Genomic DNA, 16,120 nt, shown 5'->3' with positions numbered 1-16,120 from the left:
GGGAAACTTGCAGTGTTCTACAGGTTAGTTGGGAAAAACTCAGCAATTTTTGAAGAGGAAATTATTTTGGTTGTCAGATTTTAAGTCTTGATAGAAATTGAAAGTGAATATTTCTGTTTTGGTAAATTTCTGTTTTCTGACAGTGAATAACTTTGGTCAAAACTTTGCAGCTGAAACCTTCTAACCAGCACTGTACAGTTTCAGAAATATAATTAAATTTTTCATCAGTTTTCAGAGTTTTTAAGACTAAACTATGTACAGAAAATCTATTTAAGACATTTTGATAGATGAAATGCAAGAATTCAGTTATCTGACATGCTTTAATTCATGTGTGATGATTTTTGTTCCTGACTGGTGGTGTAGGTTCAGCTGACCCTGTACACTTACCTGTCTACTGAGTTCATTGCCACTGTTAATATTTATGGAGCAATCCGGCGGGTTGGGACAGTTCTTTTGGTCATGCACACCCTCAAGTATTATTACTGGGTGGTGAACCCTCAGGATCGCAGTGGGATAACTCCCAAGGGCATAGGTATGTATATATATATTTTGATTTTTATGCTCACAACCTGATATTTGTTTTAAAAAAGTTTATATACAATGTTTAGAATAGAACCATCGGTTCTTCAGAAATAATTACCCTTCAGTGTGATGGGTTCCCTGTAACAGTGTGAGTGGTCTATTTTTGTCTTTGAAAGATTTTTTTTCACAATCTATAGGAAACATTCTTTAGAAGTCATATCCTCTGTCATCAGACAGCTATGTAAACTGATATTAGACAGAGATGGTCAGAGAAATGGTAGGATGTTGTAACAGTAGAGCTGTGCTTGGGAATATGGTCTTTCTCTGTAATTTTTGAAATTTCAGAGAGAGAAGCAGGTGATGGGAGAGAGCTAGATTTACTAGGAGTGCTCCCTAGATGAGTCTGACTTCCTGCCACCAACTTGTCAAAATTACCAGACCTGCCTATTAGAGGGCTGTAAGGATTGTTTTGTAGTATTTTTCATCCTATAAGAAGCAAAGCATGCATGTTTTTCTCCTTTCTTTTTAGTCTCTTGTGGATTTACTTAGTTTTGTAACTCATTTATTGACCCTGAGGCAAATGGATGGATAGGATAGTATTAGCAATGCAGTTTAATGGCTTATTTTGACTTGGATGGTTTATACTGAAAATAGCTGTTCTTAAACTAAATATGCCTGTGGGCCTATGCTTTATAAAACCAGACTCATATGATTACTTTCATTCTCTAGATGGTTTGCTTTTCTGTGATGATTAAGATCATGAGAACTGTGACCCTCCAGGCAAATGTAAAAACTGTCCCCCAAAATGTATTTGCAGCACTTCCTTTTATTTCTTTGCCAAAGCTTTTACTTGACTTTGGCACTTGGTTGCACCTGTTTTTTTTTTAACATTGCCTCTCCTGGGAGGTACTGAATGTTTGAATATTTAAAATGTTTCTTTGAAAGTCTGCTTTGCACGAGATGGCAGAAGCCAGTCTTTTTTGACTTTGAGTTAAAAATGTAAGTCCTGTCTTTCAAGGTACTCTTTATATATGGCATTGTAAGATTGATTTTTGTGTATTTAGCCAGTATATAATAATGGCATGTAGCTCTTGCTTTAAGCTATGGCAGAACTTTAGAAAAACCTATAAACTGTAAATGTCAAAAATTTGAAATCTGGAAATTCTGACCTAAAGTTCTTCTATCAGTCTTATTCCTTGCATTAATTTGGTTCATAGCACTACAAGGAAACATTAAAATAATCAGAATTTAGATGAAGCCTTAGTGAACCTCACTAATCATACATCTTGCTAATAAAAATTATAAAACACAGTAGTGTTTTGTAGTCTGAAATAGAGGGTAGAAAGACTTAGAATTGTGCCTTCTTCACCCAGAAAATGTATTTTATTTTTCTTTGTGAAAATACTGTCTATGCTAATAACAACAGTTAATTTGCATTTTATATATCTACTTTTTTTTCAGATGGTCCACGGCCTACTCAGAAGGAGATTTTATCCCTGCGAGCATTTTTGTTGATGTTCATTAAACAGCTAGTCACGAAGGTAAGATAGTTTTAAATTGTGGTAGGATGTTTGAGTTTCTTTTCATAAAGAAATGCCTAACATGCTTTAAACATGTTGAATTTTCTGATAGCAAATAAACAGAAAAACCATGTCAGATGCTTCTTTTTTTTGTGGTTCTTGCCATGGACAGCAGTGCTAAGGATGCATTTTTTTCTCCTTTTAGGCTGTTTAAAAGGGGAAGTTCTAAGCTGTTATTAGCTTAGAAATATTTAGTGTTGGGGAAATAAGTATTTAAGGTTTTTTTTTTTTTTAACATGAACAGTATCAGCTATGTTATAAGTGGCTAAAGACTAAATATAAACATTTAATACTATTTGCTGTGGGTCAGTGGGACAGAGGAGGATAAGAAAGACTCTATCAATAAGCTTCACAACTGTTTCTTGGATATTTAGAGGAATATTGGAATTCAGCAGCTCTGTTGCTTATAGGCTCTTCATGACCTTTTCCTATCACAAATTTTTGGTCTCTGTGTAAGCCCTGCTCAGCAACAACAAAAATATCTCTGTTATCAACACTGTTTTCCGTCACAAATCCAAACCATAGCTGCGTGCTGTCTCCTGTAAATAAATTCTACCCCAACCAAAACCAGCACAATAGTAAATAGAACATCTGTCAAAAAGGATTGGGTTTGATCCTTTGGCAAGTTTTCTGTTTGTACATAGTGGTGCAAGATCTTTTTGGGAAATGAAAGACTTGCCTTAAAAAATTAAAGCCCCAGAACTGTAGAAGTCTTCTTTTGCCTACCCTCATCCTGTTCTTAGAAACTGTTGGTTTCAATTTTATTTTCACAAAAAATACCTCAAGGCATATTGCTGGGATAGGTACAACAAATGATGGAGATTTCTTCAAAGTTGATGGCAACTGAAGATGGGCTTATCTAGTGGAAAGTAAGAAGCAAACATGGATATGGATATAGCTAAGAGGCTTACAGTTAAACTGTCAGATCTGCTTTTGAGTCCTTTAATTACCTCCATTTAATTCTTCTGTTAACAGGAAGCTCTCAGTTCAAATTGACTGTATCAATTAACATGTATTATTCCAACAATTTCATATACTATATTGCTATTTATGTTGTTTATATGCCAGTGTTGAAATTGCTTTAAAACACTTTTATGGCATTCAGCAGCTCCTTTTGGGGACAGGTAAGAAGCTAACTTGCAGCTGTGAAGCTATTACAGAATCAAGTGACAGCAAATTTACTGTGTGGTACTTGCTTTGTGATATAAACATTTCTTGTAATGATGATTTTTTTTGGAAACAGCATTCTATACTTGAAAGGTGATACTTAAAACCTGTTTGTTTTTAAAGGACTACGGAATAAAAGAAGATGAATTGCAGGCTATCCTCAATTACCTGCTTACTATACATGAGGTAATTTTTAATTTGGGGGATATGTTTATAAAGAGTAGCATATTCGTGCTGTTTGTGACCAAATGTTTGAATAATTTCAAATATAACCTCCTTTATGCCACAAGATGGCTCTGCAGAGGAAGTAGCAAACATTGTCCAATTCTTTAGAGTAGTGTGCTGATATGCCAATATTCTTGCAGTGATTTAAGCACTATGTTCAATGTTAGACTGAAGTTCATTTAGCCAGTAAGTCAGAATGGTTTCTTATGTTCTACAAACCAATTTACAAAGCAGAAAAACAGATGGTGAGAGTGACTTTAAAAAAAGTCAAAACCTTATTTTAGGCTGCCTAAGTAGTATTTTTTGTTTTCTTTTTCCTCTCCTTTTTATTTTGCTTCTTAAATAAAGCCATAAAATTGAAAACATGCATTAAAAAAATAAAGATATATGTTAATGGCATCTAAGAGAAGCATATAAACTTAATTGGGAGAAAATGTTGGTTACCACTGATACATCTGCATCTTCATATTTTAGCACCAGGGAAAGGCACTTTATGCCAGATGCAACATCAAAGACAAGGGAAATGGGGACATAAATCTAACTGATCGCATCTCTGTAAGGGCACTTGAAATGGGTAAAATAAGGAATTAATTGACCTTCATTTCAAGAAGTGTAGATTCTTTATTTTTAAAGAATTTTGCTTACACCTATATTTTCATTTTATTCTCTGTGTTGGTTACTGCTACGTGGTAGTATCATAGTCAAGCATTTCTACTGTATGTGGAGAAGTAAATAATAAGACCTTTGGTACCATGTAAGAGTGAATTAAAATAGCAGAAGTTTTATACAGCCTTCAGATTAGGATGTGATGTTTTTAGTATCGTAGCAGTTTGCAAAATCATGCGTCAGAGATCCATGAATGCTGAATCCCACAATCTTAACTGTGAATTCAGAAAAACATCAACAAAAAAAATATTAAAATTTAGCCTTCTCATATGGCTGAATAGTGATAGCCCCTGTAATGTCAGCTGTTAATATCATCAGGTGAATAGAATTGTTCAGGAGGATGTAAAACTAATTTTCTAATTGAGTATTATAGTATTTGTTTAAAATACTCTTAGAGTAGAGAATCAGAGTATTTCTTCAAAAGTGTTGGTCAGTGTTTTATTTGTGGGCTCTTTCTGTTTTAAAAGAAATGTTTATTTTAATACTACAGATTATGGGAAAAGACAGTTACATTTTGTTATTTCCTACGTTACTTTTAGTTACAATGAATTTGGAACAAATTAATGAACTGTAGCTTAGAGTGCTTTAAATTAAAAGTATGGAAAAATTTACTAAGCGGCTTGAATTACCCATTCAATATATTGTCTGTGGCAGTTGGTAGTATTTTTTTCCTCATGGTTTGAACATTTCTGAGTAGAAACTTTTCATTAAACACCACCCTGTGCCCCAGAAAATGTGCAGCAGTTTATTTGTAGCTCCTGTGCAGGATGGGATTGGGAATACACATGCAAACAGAGGAGCATGTGTGTTGAAGGAAGGAACATTGTCTAAATTTCCATTGCCTGTCAAATCCTTACATCCCAGACACTGATATATCACTTTTTGCCCTAAACAGTTAAGTATATTTTTGGTAATGTTTTCTTCTGCACTTGCCTTTAGAGCTGTAGTTCTTTTGATCTTGGCCAAAGTGATTTGGTCCTTAGTTTATTATTAATCTCCCCATACTTTTGAAATATTTTATAGTAGTTCTTTTAGCCAAAACAATGTTCCAGTGTATGTGTTATGAATTCAAATTTGTAAATTTTATCCAACAGGATGACAATCTAATGGATGTCTTGCAGTTGCTGGTTGCTCTGATGTCAGAGCATCCTGGTTCTATGATCCCTGCATTTGATCAGAGGAATGGATTACAGTAAGTTTGAATTTTCTAAGTGGGAAAAAGGAAACAGTGTTTTGGCCATACTGTTGCTTGCAAGAATTCCCATGAAATCTGAATGGTTCTCATCAGTGTGTGTTGCAATCATGACTCCTCATCTTGGGAGATTTTTGGGTCCAGGTGTTCATTTTGACAAGAGGTGCTGTTGGATTTATTATCAATCAGGTGTTTTTTTAATGTTTCCAAGCTGTCAGTCACACTTAAACAGGGAGTGATCCATTTCAGTCTGTGAATTGATGTCTTCATCTACTGGTGCTCTGTCTTCAGCCTCCCATTCTTACAGATGTCTCAGAACTGCAAGAGGGCTGGCAAAAATTGATTCAGATGTCTTCTGAGCCTTGTTAGTTTTCTTCCTTTTTTTTTTTTCCTGTGGGACTTTTCCAGAAAAACTTTGTATTTGTTTAAAGGTAGGACTTTGTGCTATGCACTATTTGGAATTTTTTTCCCAACAAACAGAAAAAAGTGTTTAACACTGTCTTGAGAGGAAAGTAGGGGAAGCAGCAAATGCTACTTGTACAAGTAGAAAGTCTGCTAGAGGAGTTAAGTTGTGACTCTTTTTGTCTTGTGGCTCTCAGAGGGTGGTCATGGTCTTGAACTTTTCTAATGTAACAGGAACCTGCCTGAACATATTTGGGAAAAAACCGGTACAGGCAAACAAATGTAAGAACAATTCATAGAAGGATATGAGGAATAGTAATTTTCTCACTGTGTAAAGGCAGAGTCTCATTTCATACATTTAGTTGCACCTATTGGTTAATCCCTGTTTAGATATATTTTTTCCCAGTTGCCCTTTCTCAAGAGACTGCTTTTAGGCATGTTTCTAATTGTTTTCTCCCCTTTTAGTGTTAGACTGATTTTTATTTTTCTTTTTGCCCATTTTCATCAGATTTTATTTCATTTGTATGGTAATGTATTGTGTATGGGAAACTAATAAAAACTTCTAAATACTAAAGTATTTGAATATCAGGTTGGGTCTCTAATGCAGTACATTTGGTTTTATTTAACAACTAGCAATAGGTGTTTTTTTTGGGTTTTTTTTTTTTTTTTTGTTAACAAGTGTATGAGCAAGTCATCATGAATAGTGAGTCCACAGCAAGAAATCACTTTGTTTTCCTGCCTCATTTGTTACACCCCTTGCTCTGGTATTGTTTCCAGTCACTTAATGGATTGTTTGTATGCTTCTTGATACATCTACTTTTTTGCAATTAAGGCATGATAATCTTGAAATTTAAAAATAATTTTCAAAGACATTGCAAATATTTGGAATTCTCTTAAAATTAAAAATGTTTACGTAACCAATCTAGGGGGGGGGTGGGAAGAAAGGAAATACTTTTCCTCTATACAGTTAGGAAACCCTGATAGTGTTCTGTAAAGAAAAGCAGATAAATTGATTTTATTGCTTGAATAGCCAGTGCATCATAAGTTTGCTTATTTCTTTCCTTCTATAGTTTCTGTGGTTGCAGCATTCTCCAGGATAAATTATTTGTTATACATAACTGGTTTTTAATCACTCTTAGGTTTTACTTTTAATTCTGGTATCTGGTACAGAACTAATTTTTTTGGTCTTAGTTCAGGTGTCCGGAGAATTATTTTTGGGTATAGTAAAATAAAAGTACATAACTATTGATGAGTGCTCAGTTATGAGTTATGCATAGATAAGGCCTAAAAACTTAAAGTCCTTTGAGCTCTTAAAAACTTGCAGGTCTAAAATGCCATGCTGTAACATGGAATAGTTTTGGAAAGGCTCTTGAAAATTGTTTAAATGAGGTAGGCTTTTGCCTTCCCCCTTGTGAAATGATCCAAATTTCTTCAAAAATTTTATCTTATTTATGGTAAAGGATAAATACTGTCCCTTCTGTTCCAATATGATTTCATGGAAAATTTGGAAATTAATTTTTTTTTTTTCAAAGAGAGCTTAGTAGTCCATGTAGATAAGTAAAATCATATTTCACAGATTTAAAGATTTGTTGAATACGATGAACCACAGTCCAACTAGAATTAGATAGTGATGTGGCCCTAAGCACTTGACTGTCTGAAAAGTAAGTGATGAAAGAAAATGGATGTAACTGATAAATACATTTAGATATCTTAAGTTTTTATGGGAGGTTTAGAAGGACTAAAAAACTGCATTTGTTATTCTTCACATTGACAGAAGACCAATGTGTTTTCTCCACTTAGGGTTGTCTACAAGCTTTTAGCATCACAAAGTGAAGGCATCAGGGTCCAAGCTCTGAAAGTGATGGGATATTTCTTAAAGCATCTTTCTCCAAAGTAAGTACTGATTTGGGTCTTAAAACTAAACCTCCCAAGAAGGGAAGGAGTAAAGGTAGGTTGTGACACAGACATTTTATTTGTTACTTTGGGTATAAATTATTGGGTGTATATACACACATTTGTGCATAAAGGGGAAAAAGCTATAATGGAGGTTAATCACTAAATAGGCTTCACTGAATAGGAGCTATTCTTCTTTAACTACCCCTCAGTCTATTTGCTGCAAATGTATTTTTAATATGGTGGAATTGCTTGTTACTGGCAGCTAGTGTACAGGCATTATGACTTCCTTATCAAGCTGATTGAATGGTTACTTGCAGTATGGCCTCCTTCTTTTTAAAGTGATCCTTTTTCAGTGAAATCAATAGCAAGAATTAGACTGGTGAGGTGGAACCCCATGTTACTGAGAACTAGATTTAATATGTCTTGAGTCGACTGTGATAGTAGATAACTATTGAGATTACTGTCCATGGTTGCATTTTTAAATGAAATGAGGGCAAAGGTGTGCTTTCCTCAGTGTTCGTCCAGAAATCCGCAAGGCTGTGTTGGGCCCATGGTGAGTGGACCTCATTTATGGAAGAAAGGCGGATGCCTTCAGGGAATGATTCATTATTTCACTTAACTGAACACTTAACCCTTTTCCTTCACCAAAAGTGAAAGACCTAAGGAACAAACAAAAAAATATCTTAACAGTGATTTTGTATTTCTTGAGGCACATGTTTTAAACTTTTTTCCCCTAAAGCAAATGGAATGCATTTTGTTTAATCTTTCTCTGCCATTTTAGGAGAAAAGCAGAAGTCATGCTTGGACACGGATTGTTCTCTTTATTGGCTGAAAGACTGATGCTTCAGACAAGCTTATTCACCATGACCACATACAATGTTCTGTTTGAGGTAGTCATACGCTGTAGTTAGGATCCAATCTTTCTAATTACTTGTAAGACATTGTTAGAAAATTGCTTATGTTTTTGTGCTGATATGTTCCAGATGACATTAAACCTTAGTGTGATGCAGCTGAATGCTGCTTTTTTTCCCCACCAAAAGCTCACTGCTTTGGATTCATCCCCTCCTTAACTTGGCTATGCTCATTATGAACGATTGTAGGTAATGAGTAACCTGTATGTCTCAACCAGATGCTCATGTAGATATGGAATTTTATTATAGCAATGATCTTGCCTTAGGATAATTGCTTTGGTTAGATTCACATTCATCTTCCAGTGTACTTTAAATAACAGTATGCACTTAAGAGAGAAATAAAAGAATAAAGTAGCTTATAGAGTTTTAGAAACAGGATGAAATAAATTATCAAGAAAACTAGTGGGGATTTTTTTGATTGATTTTTAGAATGATGGTGATTGTGCTGCATCCAACTATTTTTCAGTAAGCTGTCTTCATGTACATTGATATGGCATCTTCTTCTTTCTTGCTAGATTCTGACTGAACAAATTTGCACTCAAGTAATACATAAACAACATCCTGACCCAGATTCAACGGTGAAGATACAAAATCCTTGTAAGAATGATACACATTTTAAAGTCCTACATTAAGAAAAGTCTGCTTTAAAAGAATTCCACAAATGAACAAGTTTATTAATTTCACTACCAGTCCCCTAATCTCAGTTTTACATTTTTTTTCACTCTAAAGAACAGATAACTTGTATTTAGTTGGAGTTACATACACAGTATGTCTCTGTAGCTTTTTGAAAGACATTTTATGTGTCTGTAGTTCATAACTCACCTTTTTTGGCTGTGCATTCACATTATGAAATGGTTTTTCAAGACTTCTATGCACAGGATACTTTGATTTAATACATGTTAAGGTTCCAGCAAGATTCTGAATGCATTATTTAATGATGTCAGACTAAATTACCTAAAATATGGAAACACCTTTCATCTTAAATTACATTCATTATGACAGTGCTAGATGGAAAATAGGAGAAATGTATCTGCTCACTGTTTTGGTTAGCTTTATTGGAAATATCTTGATATGAAAATTTAGATGTCTTTTGAACTGAGAGAAAATACTGATCTCCTTTCCTGAATTATATATATTATTATGTGCTCTGTACATAATACAATGGACTTATGATAGCTTTGGCAGTTAACTTTTTTCTGGAGAAATAACAGATGTTTCACTTTTGTAGCTGCTTTGTCACAGGTCACAGTTGTAGATTTACTTCAGGTTGAAAGTGGGGAAAGAGAAAAGAAAGCAAAGCAGATATGGAGGAAAGAAATCTGGTTGCATTATGCCATTTTCCTTCTGGTAAATTTGTATAAATCAAGAGATGTTAGCATGTTTCTGTTGCTTTCTCCTAAGATTTTTGGACTTGACCGTCACTGCTGTGGTCGGTATGGACTATATGGGGACTGAGTTGATTCTGAAATTATGTAGGTCTGGTAGGAAGAGTGACTTCTAGAGTCCCTTTTTTAGATCATTATTGTTATCAAATAAGGAATTTCACTTTAAAGAAGTTGTACAAGATAAACTGCAACTATCACAGTGACTGTGTTTAAATTACACCGTAATGCATTTACAAAATTGACTTCTTTTAAAGTAAAGTCACTGCCCCTCTGCTTCAAAAAGTGCAATGTACCCTGAATTTTGTCGTCCTAAAAATACAGAAAACATTGTGATCATAAAAAATAAAATTCTATGTTAGGAAGGTTTTTTTTTATAACAGATACTGTTAAGTTTAACTGGAAGTTGGTCACATTCTTTGAAAATTCAGTATTATTAAAGTAGAGCAAAATCTTATAAGGTAGAGCATTTTTCTCATATATTGGTTTTCTAAAGGATGCTTTTTTATGTGAACCTCATGTAAAAATTATTCTGACAGATTCTGATAGATTGTCAGTTGTCATGCAGTAATATTTGTGTTGCTTAAACATGATAATTCAATTAATTCCATTTTCTTTAGAGGCATGGAAATCCCCCTGATGGGGGGATGACTAGGTTTGAAAAGTATTGAAAGAAGGGATTTGTTTTATTTAAACCTTCTTCTCCAATAGAGACATGCTTTTTCTCAGCATAAAACTTTTTTATGTGGTGTCACTTTCCTTGTGCAAACACCGTTGAAAGAGGCCTTGTGTTTTATGCTGTGCTTAGTCCTAATATTTTGTAACTCATTAATTGTTTTACAGCGATTTTGAAGGTTATTGCAATCCTGATACGTAACTGTCCACAGTGTCCAGAAACTCTGGAGGTCCGGCGAGCCTTTCTCTCAGATATGATTAAACTGTTTAATAACAGTAGAGAAAACAGGAGGTAAGATGGCTTGCTCTATGCACAAGTATATAAAATAAATAACAAAGTCTCCTAGTAAATTAAACTCATGAGGCCAGATACAGCTTCATTGCTGTTTCAGCAAATTCTGTACTCTAGTAAAGTCTTCAGTATGAAATATTAAAGTAGCTTGCATGTAGGAATTTTTTAAAGCATGTTAGATTCTTGACATAGCTGTTGTATATATTTCTAAGATATATTTTATAATATGATTCAATAGCATGTGTATGTTTTGCAGGAGTTTGTTGCAGTGCTCTGTCTGGCAGGAGTGGATGCTTTCCCTTTGTTGTTTTAATCCAAAGACTTCTGAGGAGCAGAAGATAACTGAGATGGTGTACACCATATTTCGGATTTTGCTGTACCATGCAATAAAATATGAGTGGGGTGGCTGGCGTGTATGGGTGGATACACTGTCAATCACACATTCAAAGGTGAGATTAATCAAATTTTAGGAGCATTTCTGAAAAATGTTGGTGCTGGTCTTGCTTTTTAGTAACAGCAGGAACACAAGGTGGCGCACCATAGCTATTCATCAACAAAAATACCTTTTAATAACATCAAAAGGTTGTAAAACAAATGAGTAAAAAGCAAAGAAATCCAAGTTAAGGCAGATGCTTCTGCTGTTAAACTGTCATGGAATATGGGGTGAGAGTGCAAATCCATGCAGCATGAATGAGGCCATTACCCTTTGTTATTGTTCTGTCTGAATTTGGTTGTTGTTGCAACCAGAGTTACATCATAAAAGTTATTAGTGGTTCTCTGAATGAGGCACAGTAGTACAAAAGGTATTTTATACTGCCTTATTCTAAACATAAGAGTGAGGCCACACTGGCTTCAGAATTACTCTGTTTATCAGAATATTTACTTAAAATGAATTAAATTATAAATTATTGGTTTCTAAATGTGTGCAGAAAGACATCTGTGAATCCAAAAGATCACTTTATGATACTAAGGAATTGTTGGCATTTCTGAGGTCTTGGATTTTGAACAAATTTTTTTCTTAGAAAAGGTTGGTCTCTGCAGACAGCAAGAACCTTGTTATTTTGCCCCTGTTTATTGCATTCAGAGGCCCATAGTGCATTCTTGGGCTATGGGGAGACAATTGTAGAAATCTATGTAATAAAAATGGGTGAAATAACTTTATTAAACAATCACTTAGCTAGTGGAATTCCTGTGCAAAGTGCCCAGGGCCACATTTTAAATCCTTACAGAGATCACATTTTTAGTATTGGACCAGTCTTAATATGTTTTTTTGTTGGCTTTACAGTCTTCAAAAACCAGTTTTCTCTCTTTGCCCCAAGACGCAGAGGGCATGGGTGAATTGTACAATGGCAAGCTGTAACTAGAGTAAAGATCTCTAATATACTTTTATATAAAACTGGCATAATTTAGCATGTATGTGATTGCTGGGGATCACTGGGAATTGTCCCTGGGGAAAGATGGAGAGATGAATAAAGGAAGACCACCTTTTTATCTCTTAGAGCTTTGGTGTATTGAATTTAGAAATAAGCTAGCACATTATCTTATAGTCTGTAGTTCTATTCCTAGACTCCTTTTGTAAGATAATGTAATGTCAGAAATCTCATTTAAACAACATCTATGTCAGAAAGGTTATATGGATTTTTGGTCATTCTTTTCAGTGACTTAATGTGGCTAATCAATGATGTAGAATTCCTAGAGAAAGAAACCCAAGATTTTATTGTGATGCTGTGGCCTAATGTCAAGAGCAAAACCTTGCAGTTTTAGAAAAGACCAAAAAGTAGATAGATATAGATAATGTGGGCCTGGTTTATTAATTCATATTTTAAGGGCTGTATGTTTTTGTGAAATGCCATAGTGAATGAGAAGATGGCCTACTTCAGTCTGTATTTCTCATTTTTGGTTCCTGGCATGCTGTGATAGAGAGGTGTCCTTGGTTGCAGGAGTAACTTCCTGTAAGTTTTCCCAAGTCTAATTTTGTTGACTTTCTGGTCCATGTATAATATCTATCTGTTCTTCCAGCCCATTTCAGAAGAAGCTGAATGATGGCAAGTTTGGAAGTGTGTGAGTGTGGTCAGGGTGTGGTGGTGGAATATTGAACGACTCATAAAGGAATTCAGTTTGTTTGGACAGCAGTACTAATACTAGTTCCAGATGCCTAAATAAGAATGTTTAAACAGCAAAAGCAGCCAGCAACTAACTTGATAATATTGATATGGATGATAGTGCCATTATCAAGATTTTAAAATTTCACCTTTATTACGCACTTTTCCATTTGAACTTTTTTTGTAGGTAACACATACTATTCATGCAACTAGCTATATAAAACTAGATGATTCTTCAGAGCTGCCTCTTAATTACATAAACATAAATTAGGATAAATCACAAAAAAGCTCTTGAAAAATGTACTTATAAACAGATAATTATAATGATTATTTAATCCTGTTAATTTTACTTATTTTAAATAGCCCTGTATCCTGTTTTACCACTATTGAGATTCATAGAGATTCACATATAACCTGGAGTAGACATAATTCAGTGGGCAAATTGTTCCATGCTAAGTGCATCTCAGATGTTTTTGATTTCTAGCACACTTTCAAAGTAATGTGGGAATTATGGGAACAAAAATATTTCCTTAACATTGCTAAGAGAATAGCCAGTTTGGATTTTTCCTATTTCATCTCTAATTGTATTGGGTTACTGCTTATTTTTCCTTTTTACAGCCCTCTGTGCCATTCGTGCCACTAATTTATAACACCATTCTATGATAAAGAACAAGTACATAAAGGACCAGTGTTACACAATTGGATAGGTTTTGCAGAGCTACACATCAAGATACATGCAGCTGCTATAAAAAGCCAAAGAAACTCAATTGCAATTTTATTGTCCAGTTTGATAGATTTCCTGCCACCTTTGTAGCAAGGAAGCTGTTTGTCACTGTAACCCTCTCCTCCAACAGCTGCACAGCATTTTATAAGCAGCAGTGGCTTTTCCAGCATAATTGCACTGCATTGGCTTCCTTGCACTGAGAATTTAGAAGGTGTGTAGGTGTGTGCAACCTTTTAAAAGCCAAATTTCTTAGTATTACTTACGTATTTTGTTAATTTCCATATTATTTTTAATGCTTTCCAGATATTAAATTGTTGTATACAAAGATGTTTAATCTGTTGCTTCTAGTTCAATGAAAATATTATTGGAAAAATAATCACAGCTCCAGTTTGTTCTGACATGCCAGTGTTGAATTTATCAAAGTATCCAAGAACTTCTGTTTTTTAAACATTGCAACTATGTTAACTCAGTCTTAGGTTTTTATCTGTCTAGTCCTGTTACTTTTACAAAGGACCAATGATTTGGGGGTTAATAATAGGAAACAAGTAAAGAATGGTAGACAACTTCCCTTTTTTTACCTTTCAGCTTCCCAAGTTTTAAAAGAATAAAATTATTTACACAGCGCAATATACTCCTAAATTATCTGAATGTTTTAAACTGGGAAGACTAACATCTGCTTATTTCAGGCCCTTACATATATTTTACTACTTAAAAGTTGATACATATTACCTTTTCTGTTAAAGAAAATATATTCAGGTGAAGAATGATATTTATTTTTAATTTTTAGTAGCTCAAGAAATTTTCAGTGAGTAAGAGTCAGAGATGTTAATATGTATAAGCTGCAGTTCTGTTTCTGTTGATGTGGAAGAATTTTACTCATTGATCTGAATGAGAAGTATAATTTTAAAATGTTAATAGTGGGACCTTACAGTACACTGTATTTCTAACTAATTTTCAGTTTTCAGTCTAAAGTACACTTGTAATAAACATTGTGACTGTTAAGTAAATTTGCATATTCTTTTGTGCCCTGCTTGTTTAATTTAAGGGAGGAGAAAAAAAAAACCCAGAGCATTTATGTGTGTGCTATGTTTGCCAGGTTTTCATCACTGCCAGATGAGGAAAAACTAGCAAAAGCTGCAGAGATTGGATAATATATGGTGGCAATTCAAAAACTAATTTGCAGAGAAGTGAATGTGGCTCAGTAGTCTTAGAGGGTAAGAGGCCATCAGAATCTGGAATCCAAATCCTGTTGGCATCCAGGATTTGCTTAGGATGCTTTTGTCTGTTTTTTATCCCTGTCATGAGGGCAAATTTCCCTCAGCTCCAGGGAAATTTGAAGGCTTCAGGTGTTCTTCAGTCCTCTGCAAAGTGTATCTGCATTGCCCTGAGGGGAAGCAGAGGTACCTGGCCCAGAGGGTCGTTTTACTGCTGATGGTTTTTGGTTGTCACTTGTTCCATGCCCGATACGTCAATGAAACAAAGCTGGAAGTACCCTTGAAATCATTCAATATTATGTTCATTCTAATGGTGTAAATAATTATTTTTAATAAATGTTACTTATTCTGCATAGAAATTATTCTCAGCTTGTCACTTGAGTTATGGAGAGCAGAAGGAGCTTGGAGACTGAAATGTGTAGCCTCCTTTAGAGCTGTGCACCCCTAAAATGTGTTGTGATGATGCAGTCCCTCACCTTTATGAGGTGTTTCCTTTTTACAGCTTCTTTTGTAGTAGATGAGTGGGAAGGCTTTTCTAATCAATGGCTGGAGGGAGAAGAAAGTATTTTCATTGTTCAGCAGGTAGACATGTGTACCAGTGATGGGCTCTTACACATGCAGTGTGTATGGTAAATGGGGTCCTCCATCTCATTATTCACTTGGTTTGAGGGAGTGCAATGTCATGAATAAAGCTGCAGGATACTAATATTTTACTAATCCAAACTGAAAGAAATGGGGATACTATAGAAGGGAGCAAGGTAAATTGAGAATTTATAAAACTGCAGAGAAGCCTTAAAAGAAGAATTTAATAGAGATTTACTACTAAGTGGCAGAGCTCTCAAAACAAAGAATTACGGAGACATTAGCAGCAGAGAGATCTGGTGTATGAATAGGCAAGTAGCTCTGAAATAGTCTTCCTAAGTAAAGAATACTTGAGGAGAGAGAGGATTCTCATCTCTATTACTTGGTATAAAAAAATCAGAGAAGATGAGTCGTGTGTCTGCAGCCTCAAGAATTGTTAGTGGTTTTCTTTGCTGTTGCTGCAGTTTGAAGCAATCCTCCCCCACTGTAAAGCAATCCTCCTCTGTTCACATTGTGGGGCCTGAATTAGGTCTCCTGGCCATTGTCTGAAATGACGGATGTGGAGTCTTTGCTGTAGGGCTACCAGCA

General features: G+C 34.9%; 1 protein-coding gene across 1 annotated transcript in view; it reads left to right on the top strand.

Annotated features, from left to right (window-relative positions):
- The window catches only part of LRBA (LPS responsive beige-like anchor protein), a 363,130-nt gene that overhangs the window by 49,709 nt on the left and 297,301 nt on the right, over positions 1–16,120 (top strand). Inside the window, exons 14-22 of the mRNA XM_021541470.3 lie at positions 364–532; positions 1,984–2,063; positions 3,393–3,455; positions 5,255–5,352; positions 7,555–7,647; positions 8,432–8,540; positions 9,077–9,158; positions 10,787–10,910; positions 11,167–11,359. Of these exons, the coding sequence (XP_021397145.2) occupies positions 364–532; positions 1,984–2,063; positions 3,393–3,455; positions 5,255–5,352; positions 7,555–7,647; positions 8,432–8,540; positions 9,077–9,158; positions 10,787–10,910; positions 11,167–11,359 (1,011 nt within the window). The remainder of the gene's footprint in view (positions 1–363; positions 533–1,983; positions 2,064–3,392; positions 3,456–5,254; positions 5,353–7,554; positions 7,648–8,431; positions 8,541–9,076; positions 9,159–10,786; positions 10,911–11,166; positions 11,360–16,120) is intronic.

Source organism: Lonchura striata, chromosome 4 (assembly GCF_046129695.1).
Source record: "Lonchura striata isolate bLonStr1 chromosome 4, bLonStr1.mat, whole genome shotgun sequence".
NCBI lineage: Eukaryota > Metazoa > Chordata > Aves > Passeriformes > Estrildidae > Lonchura > Lonchura striata.
This window is presented reverse-complemented; position numbering and strand designations above follow the sequence as displayed.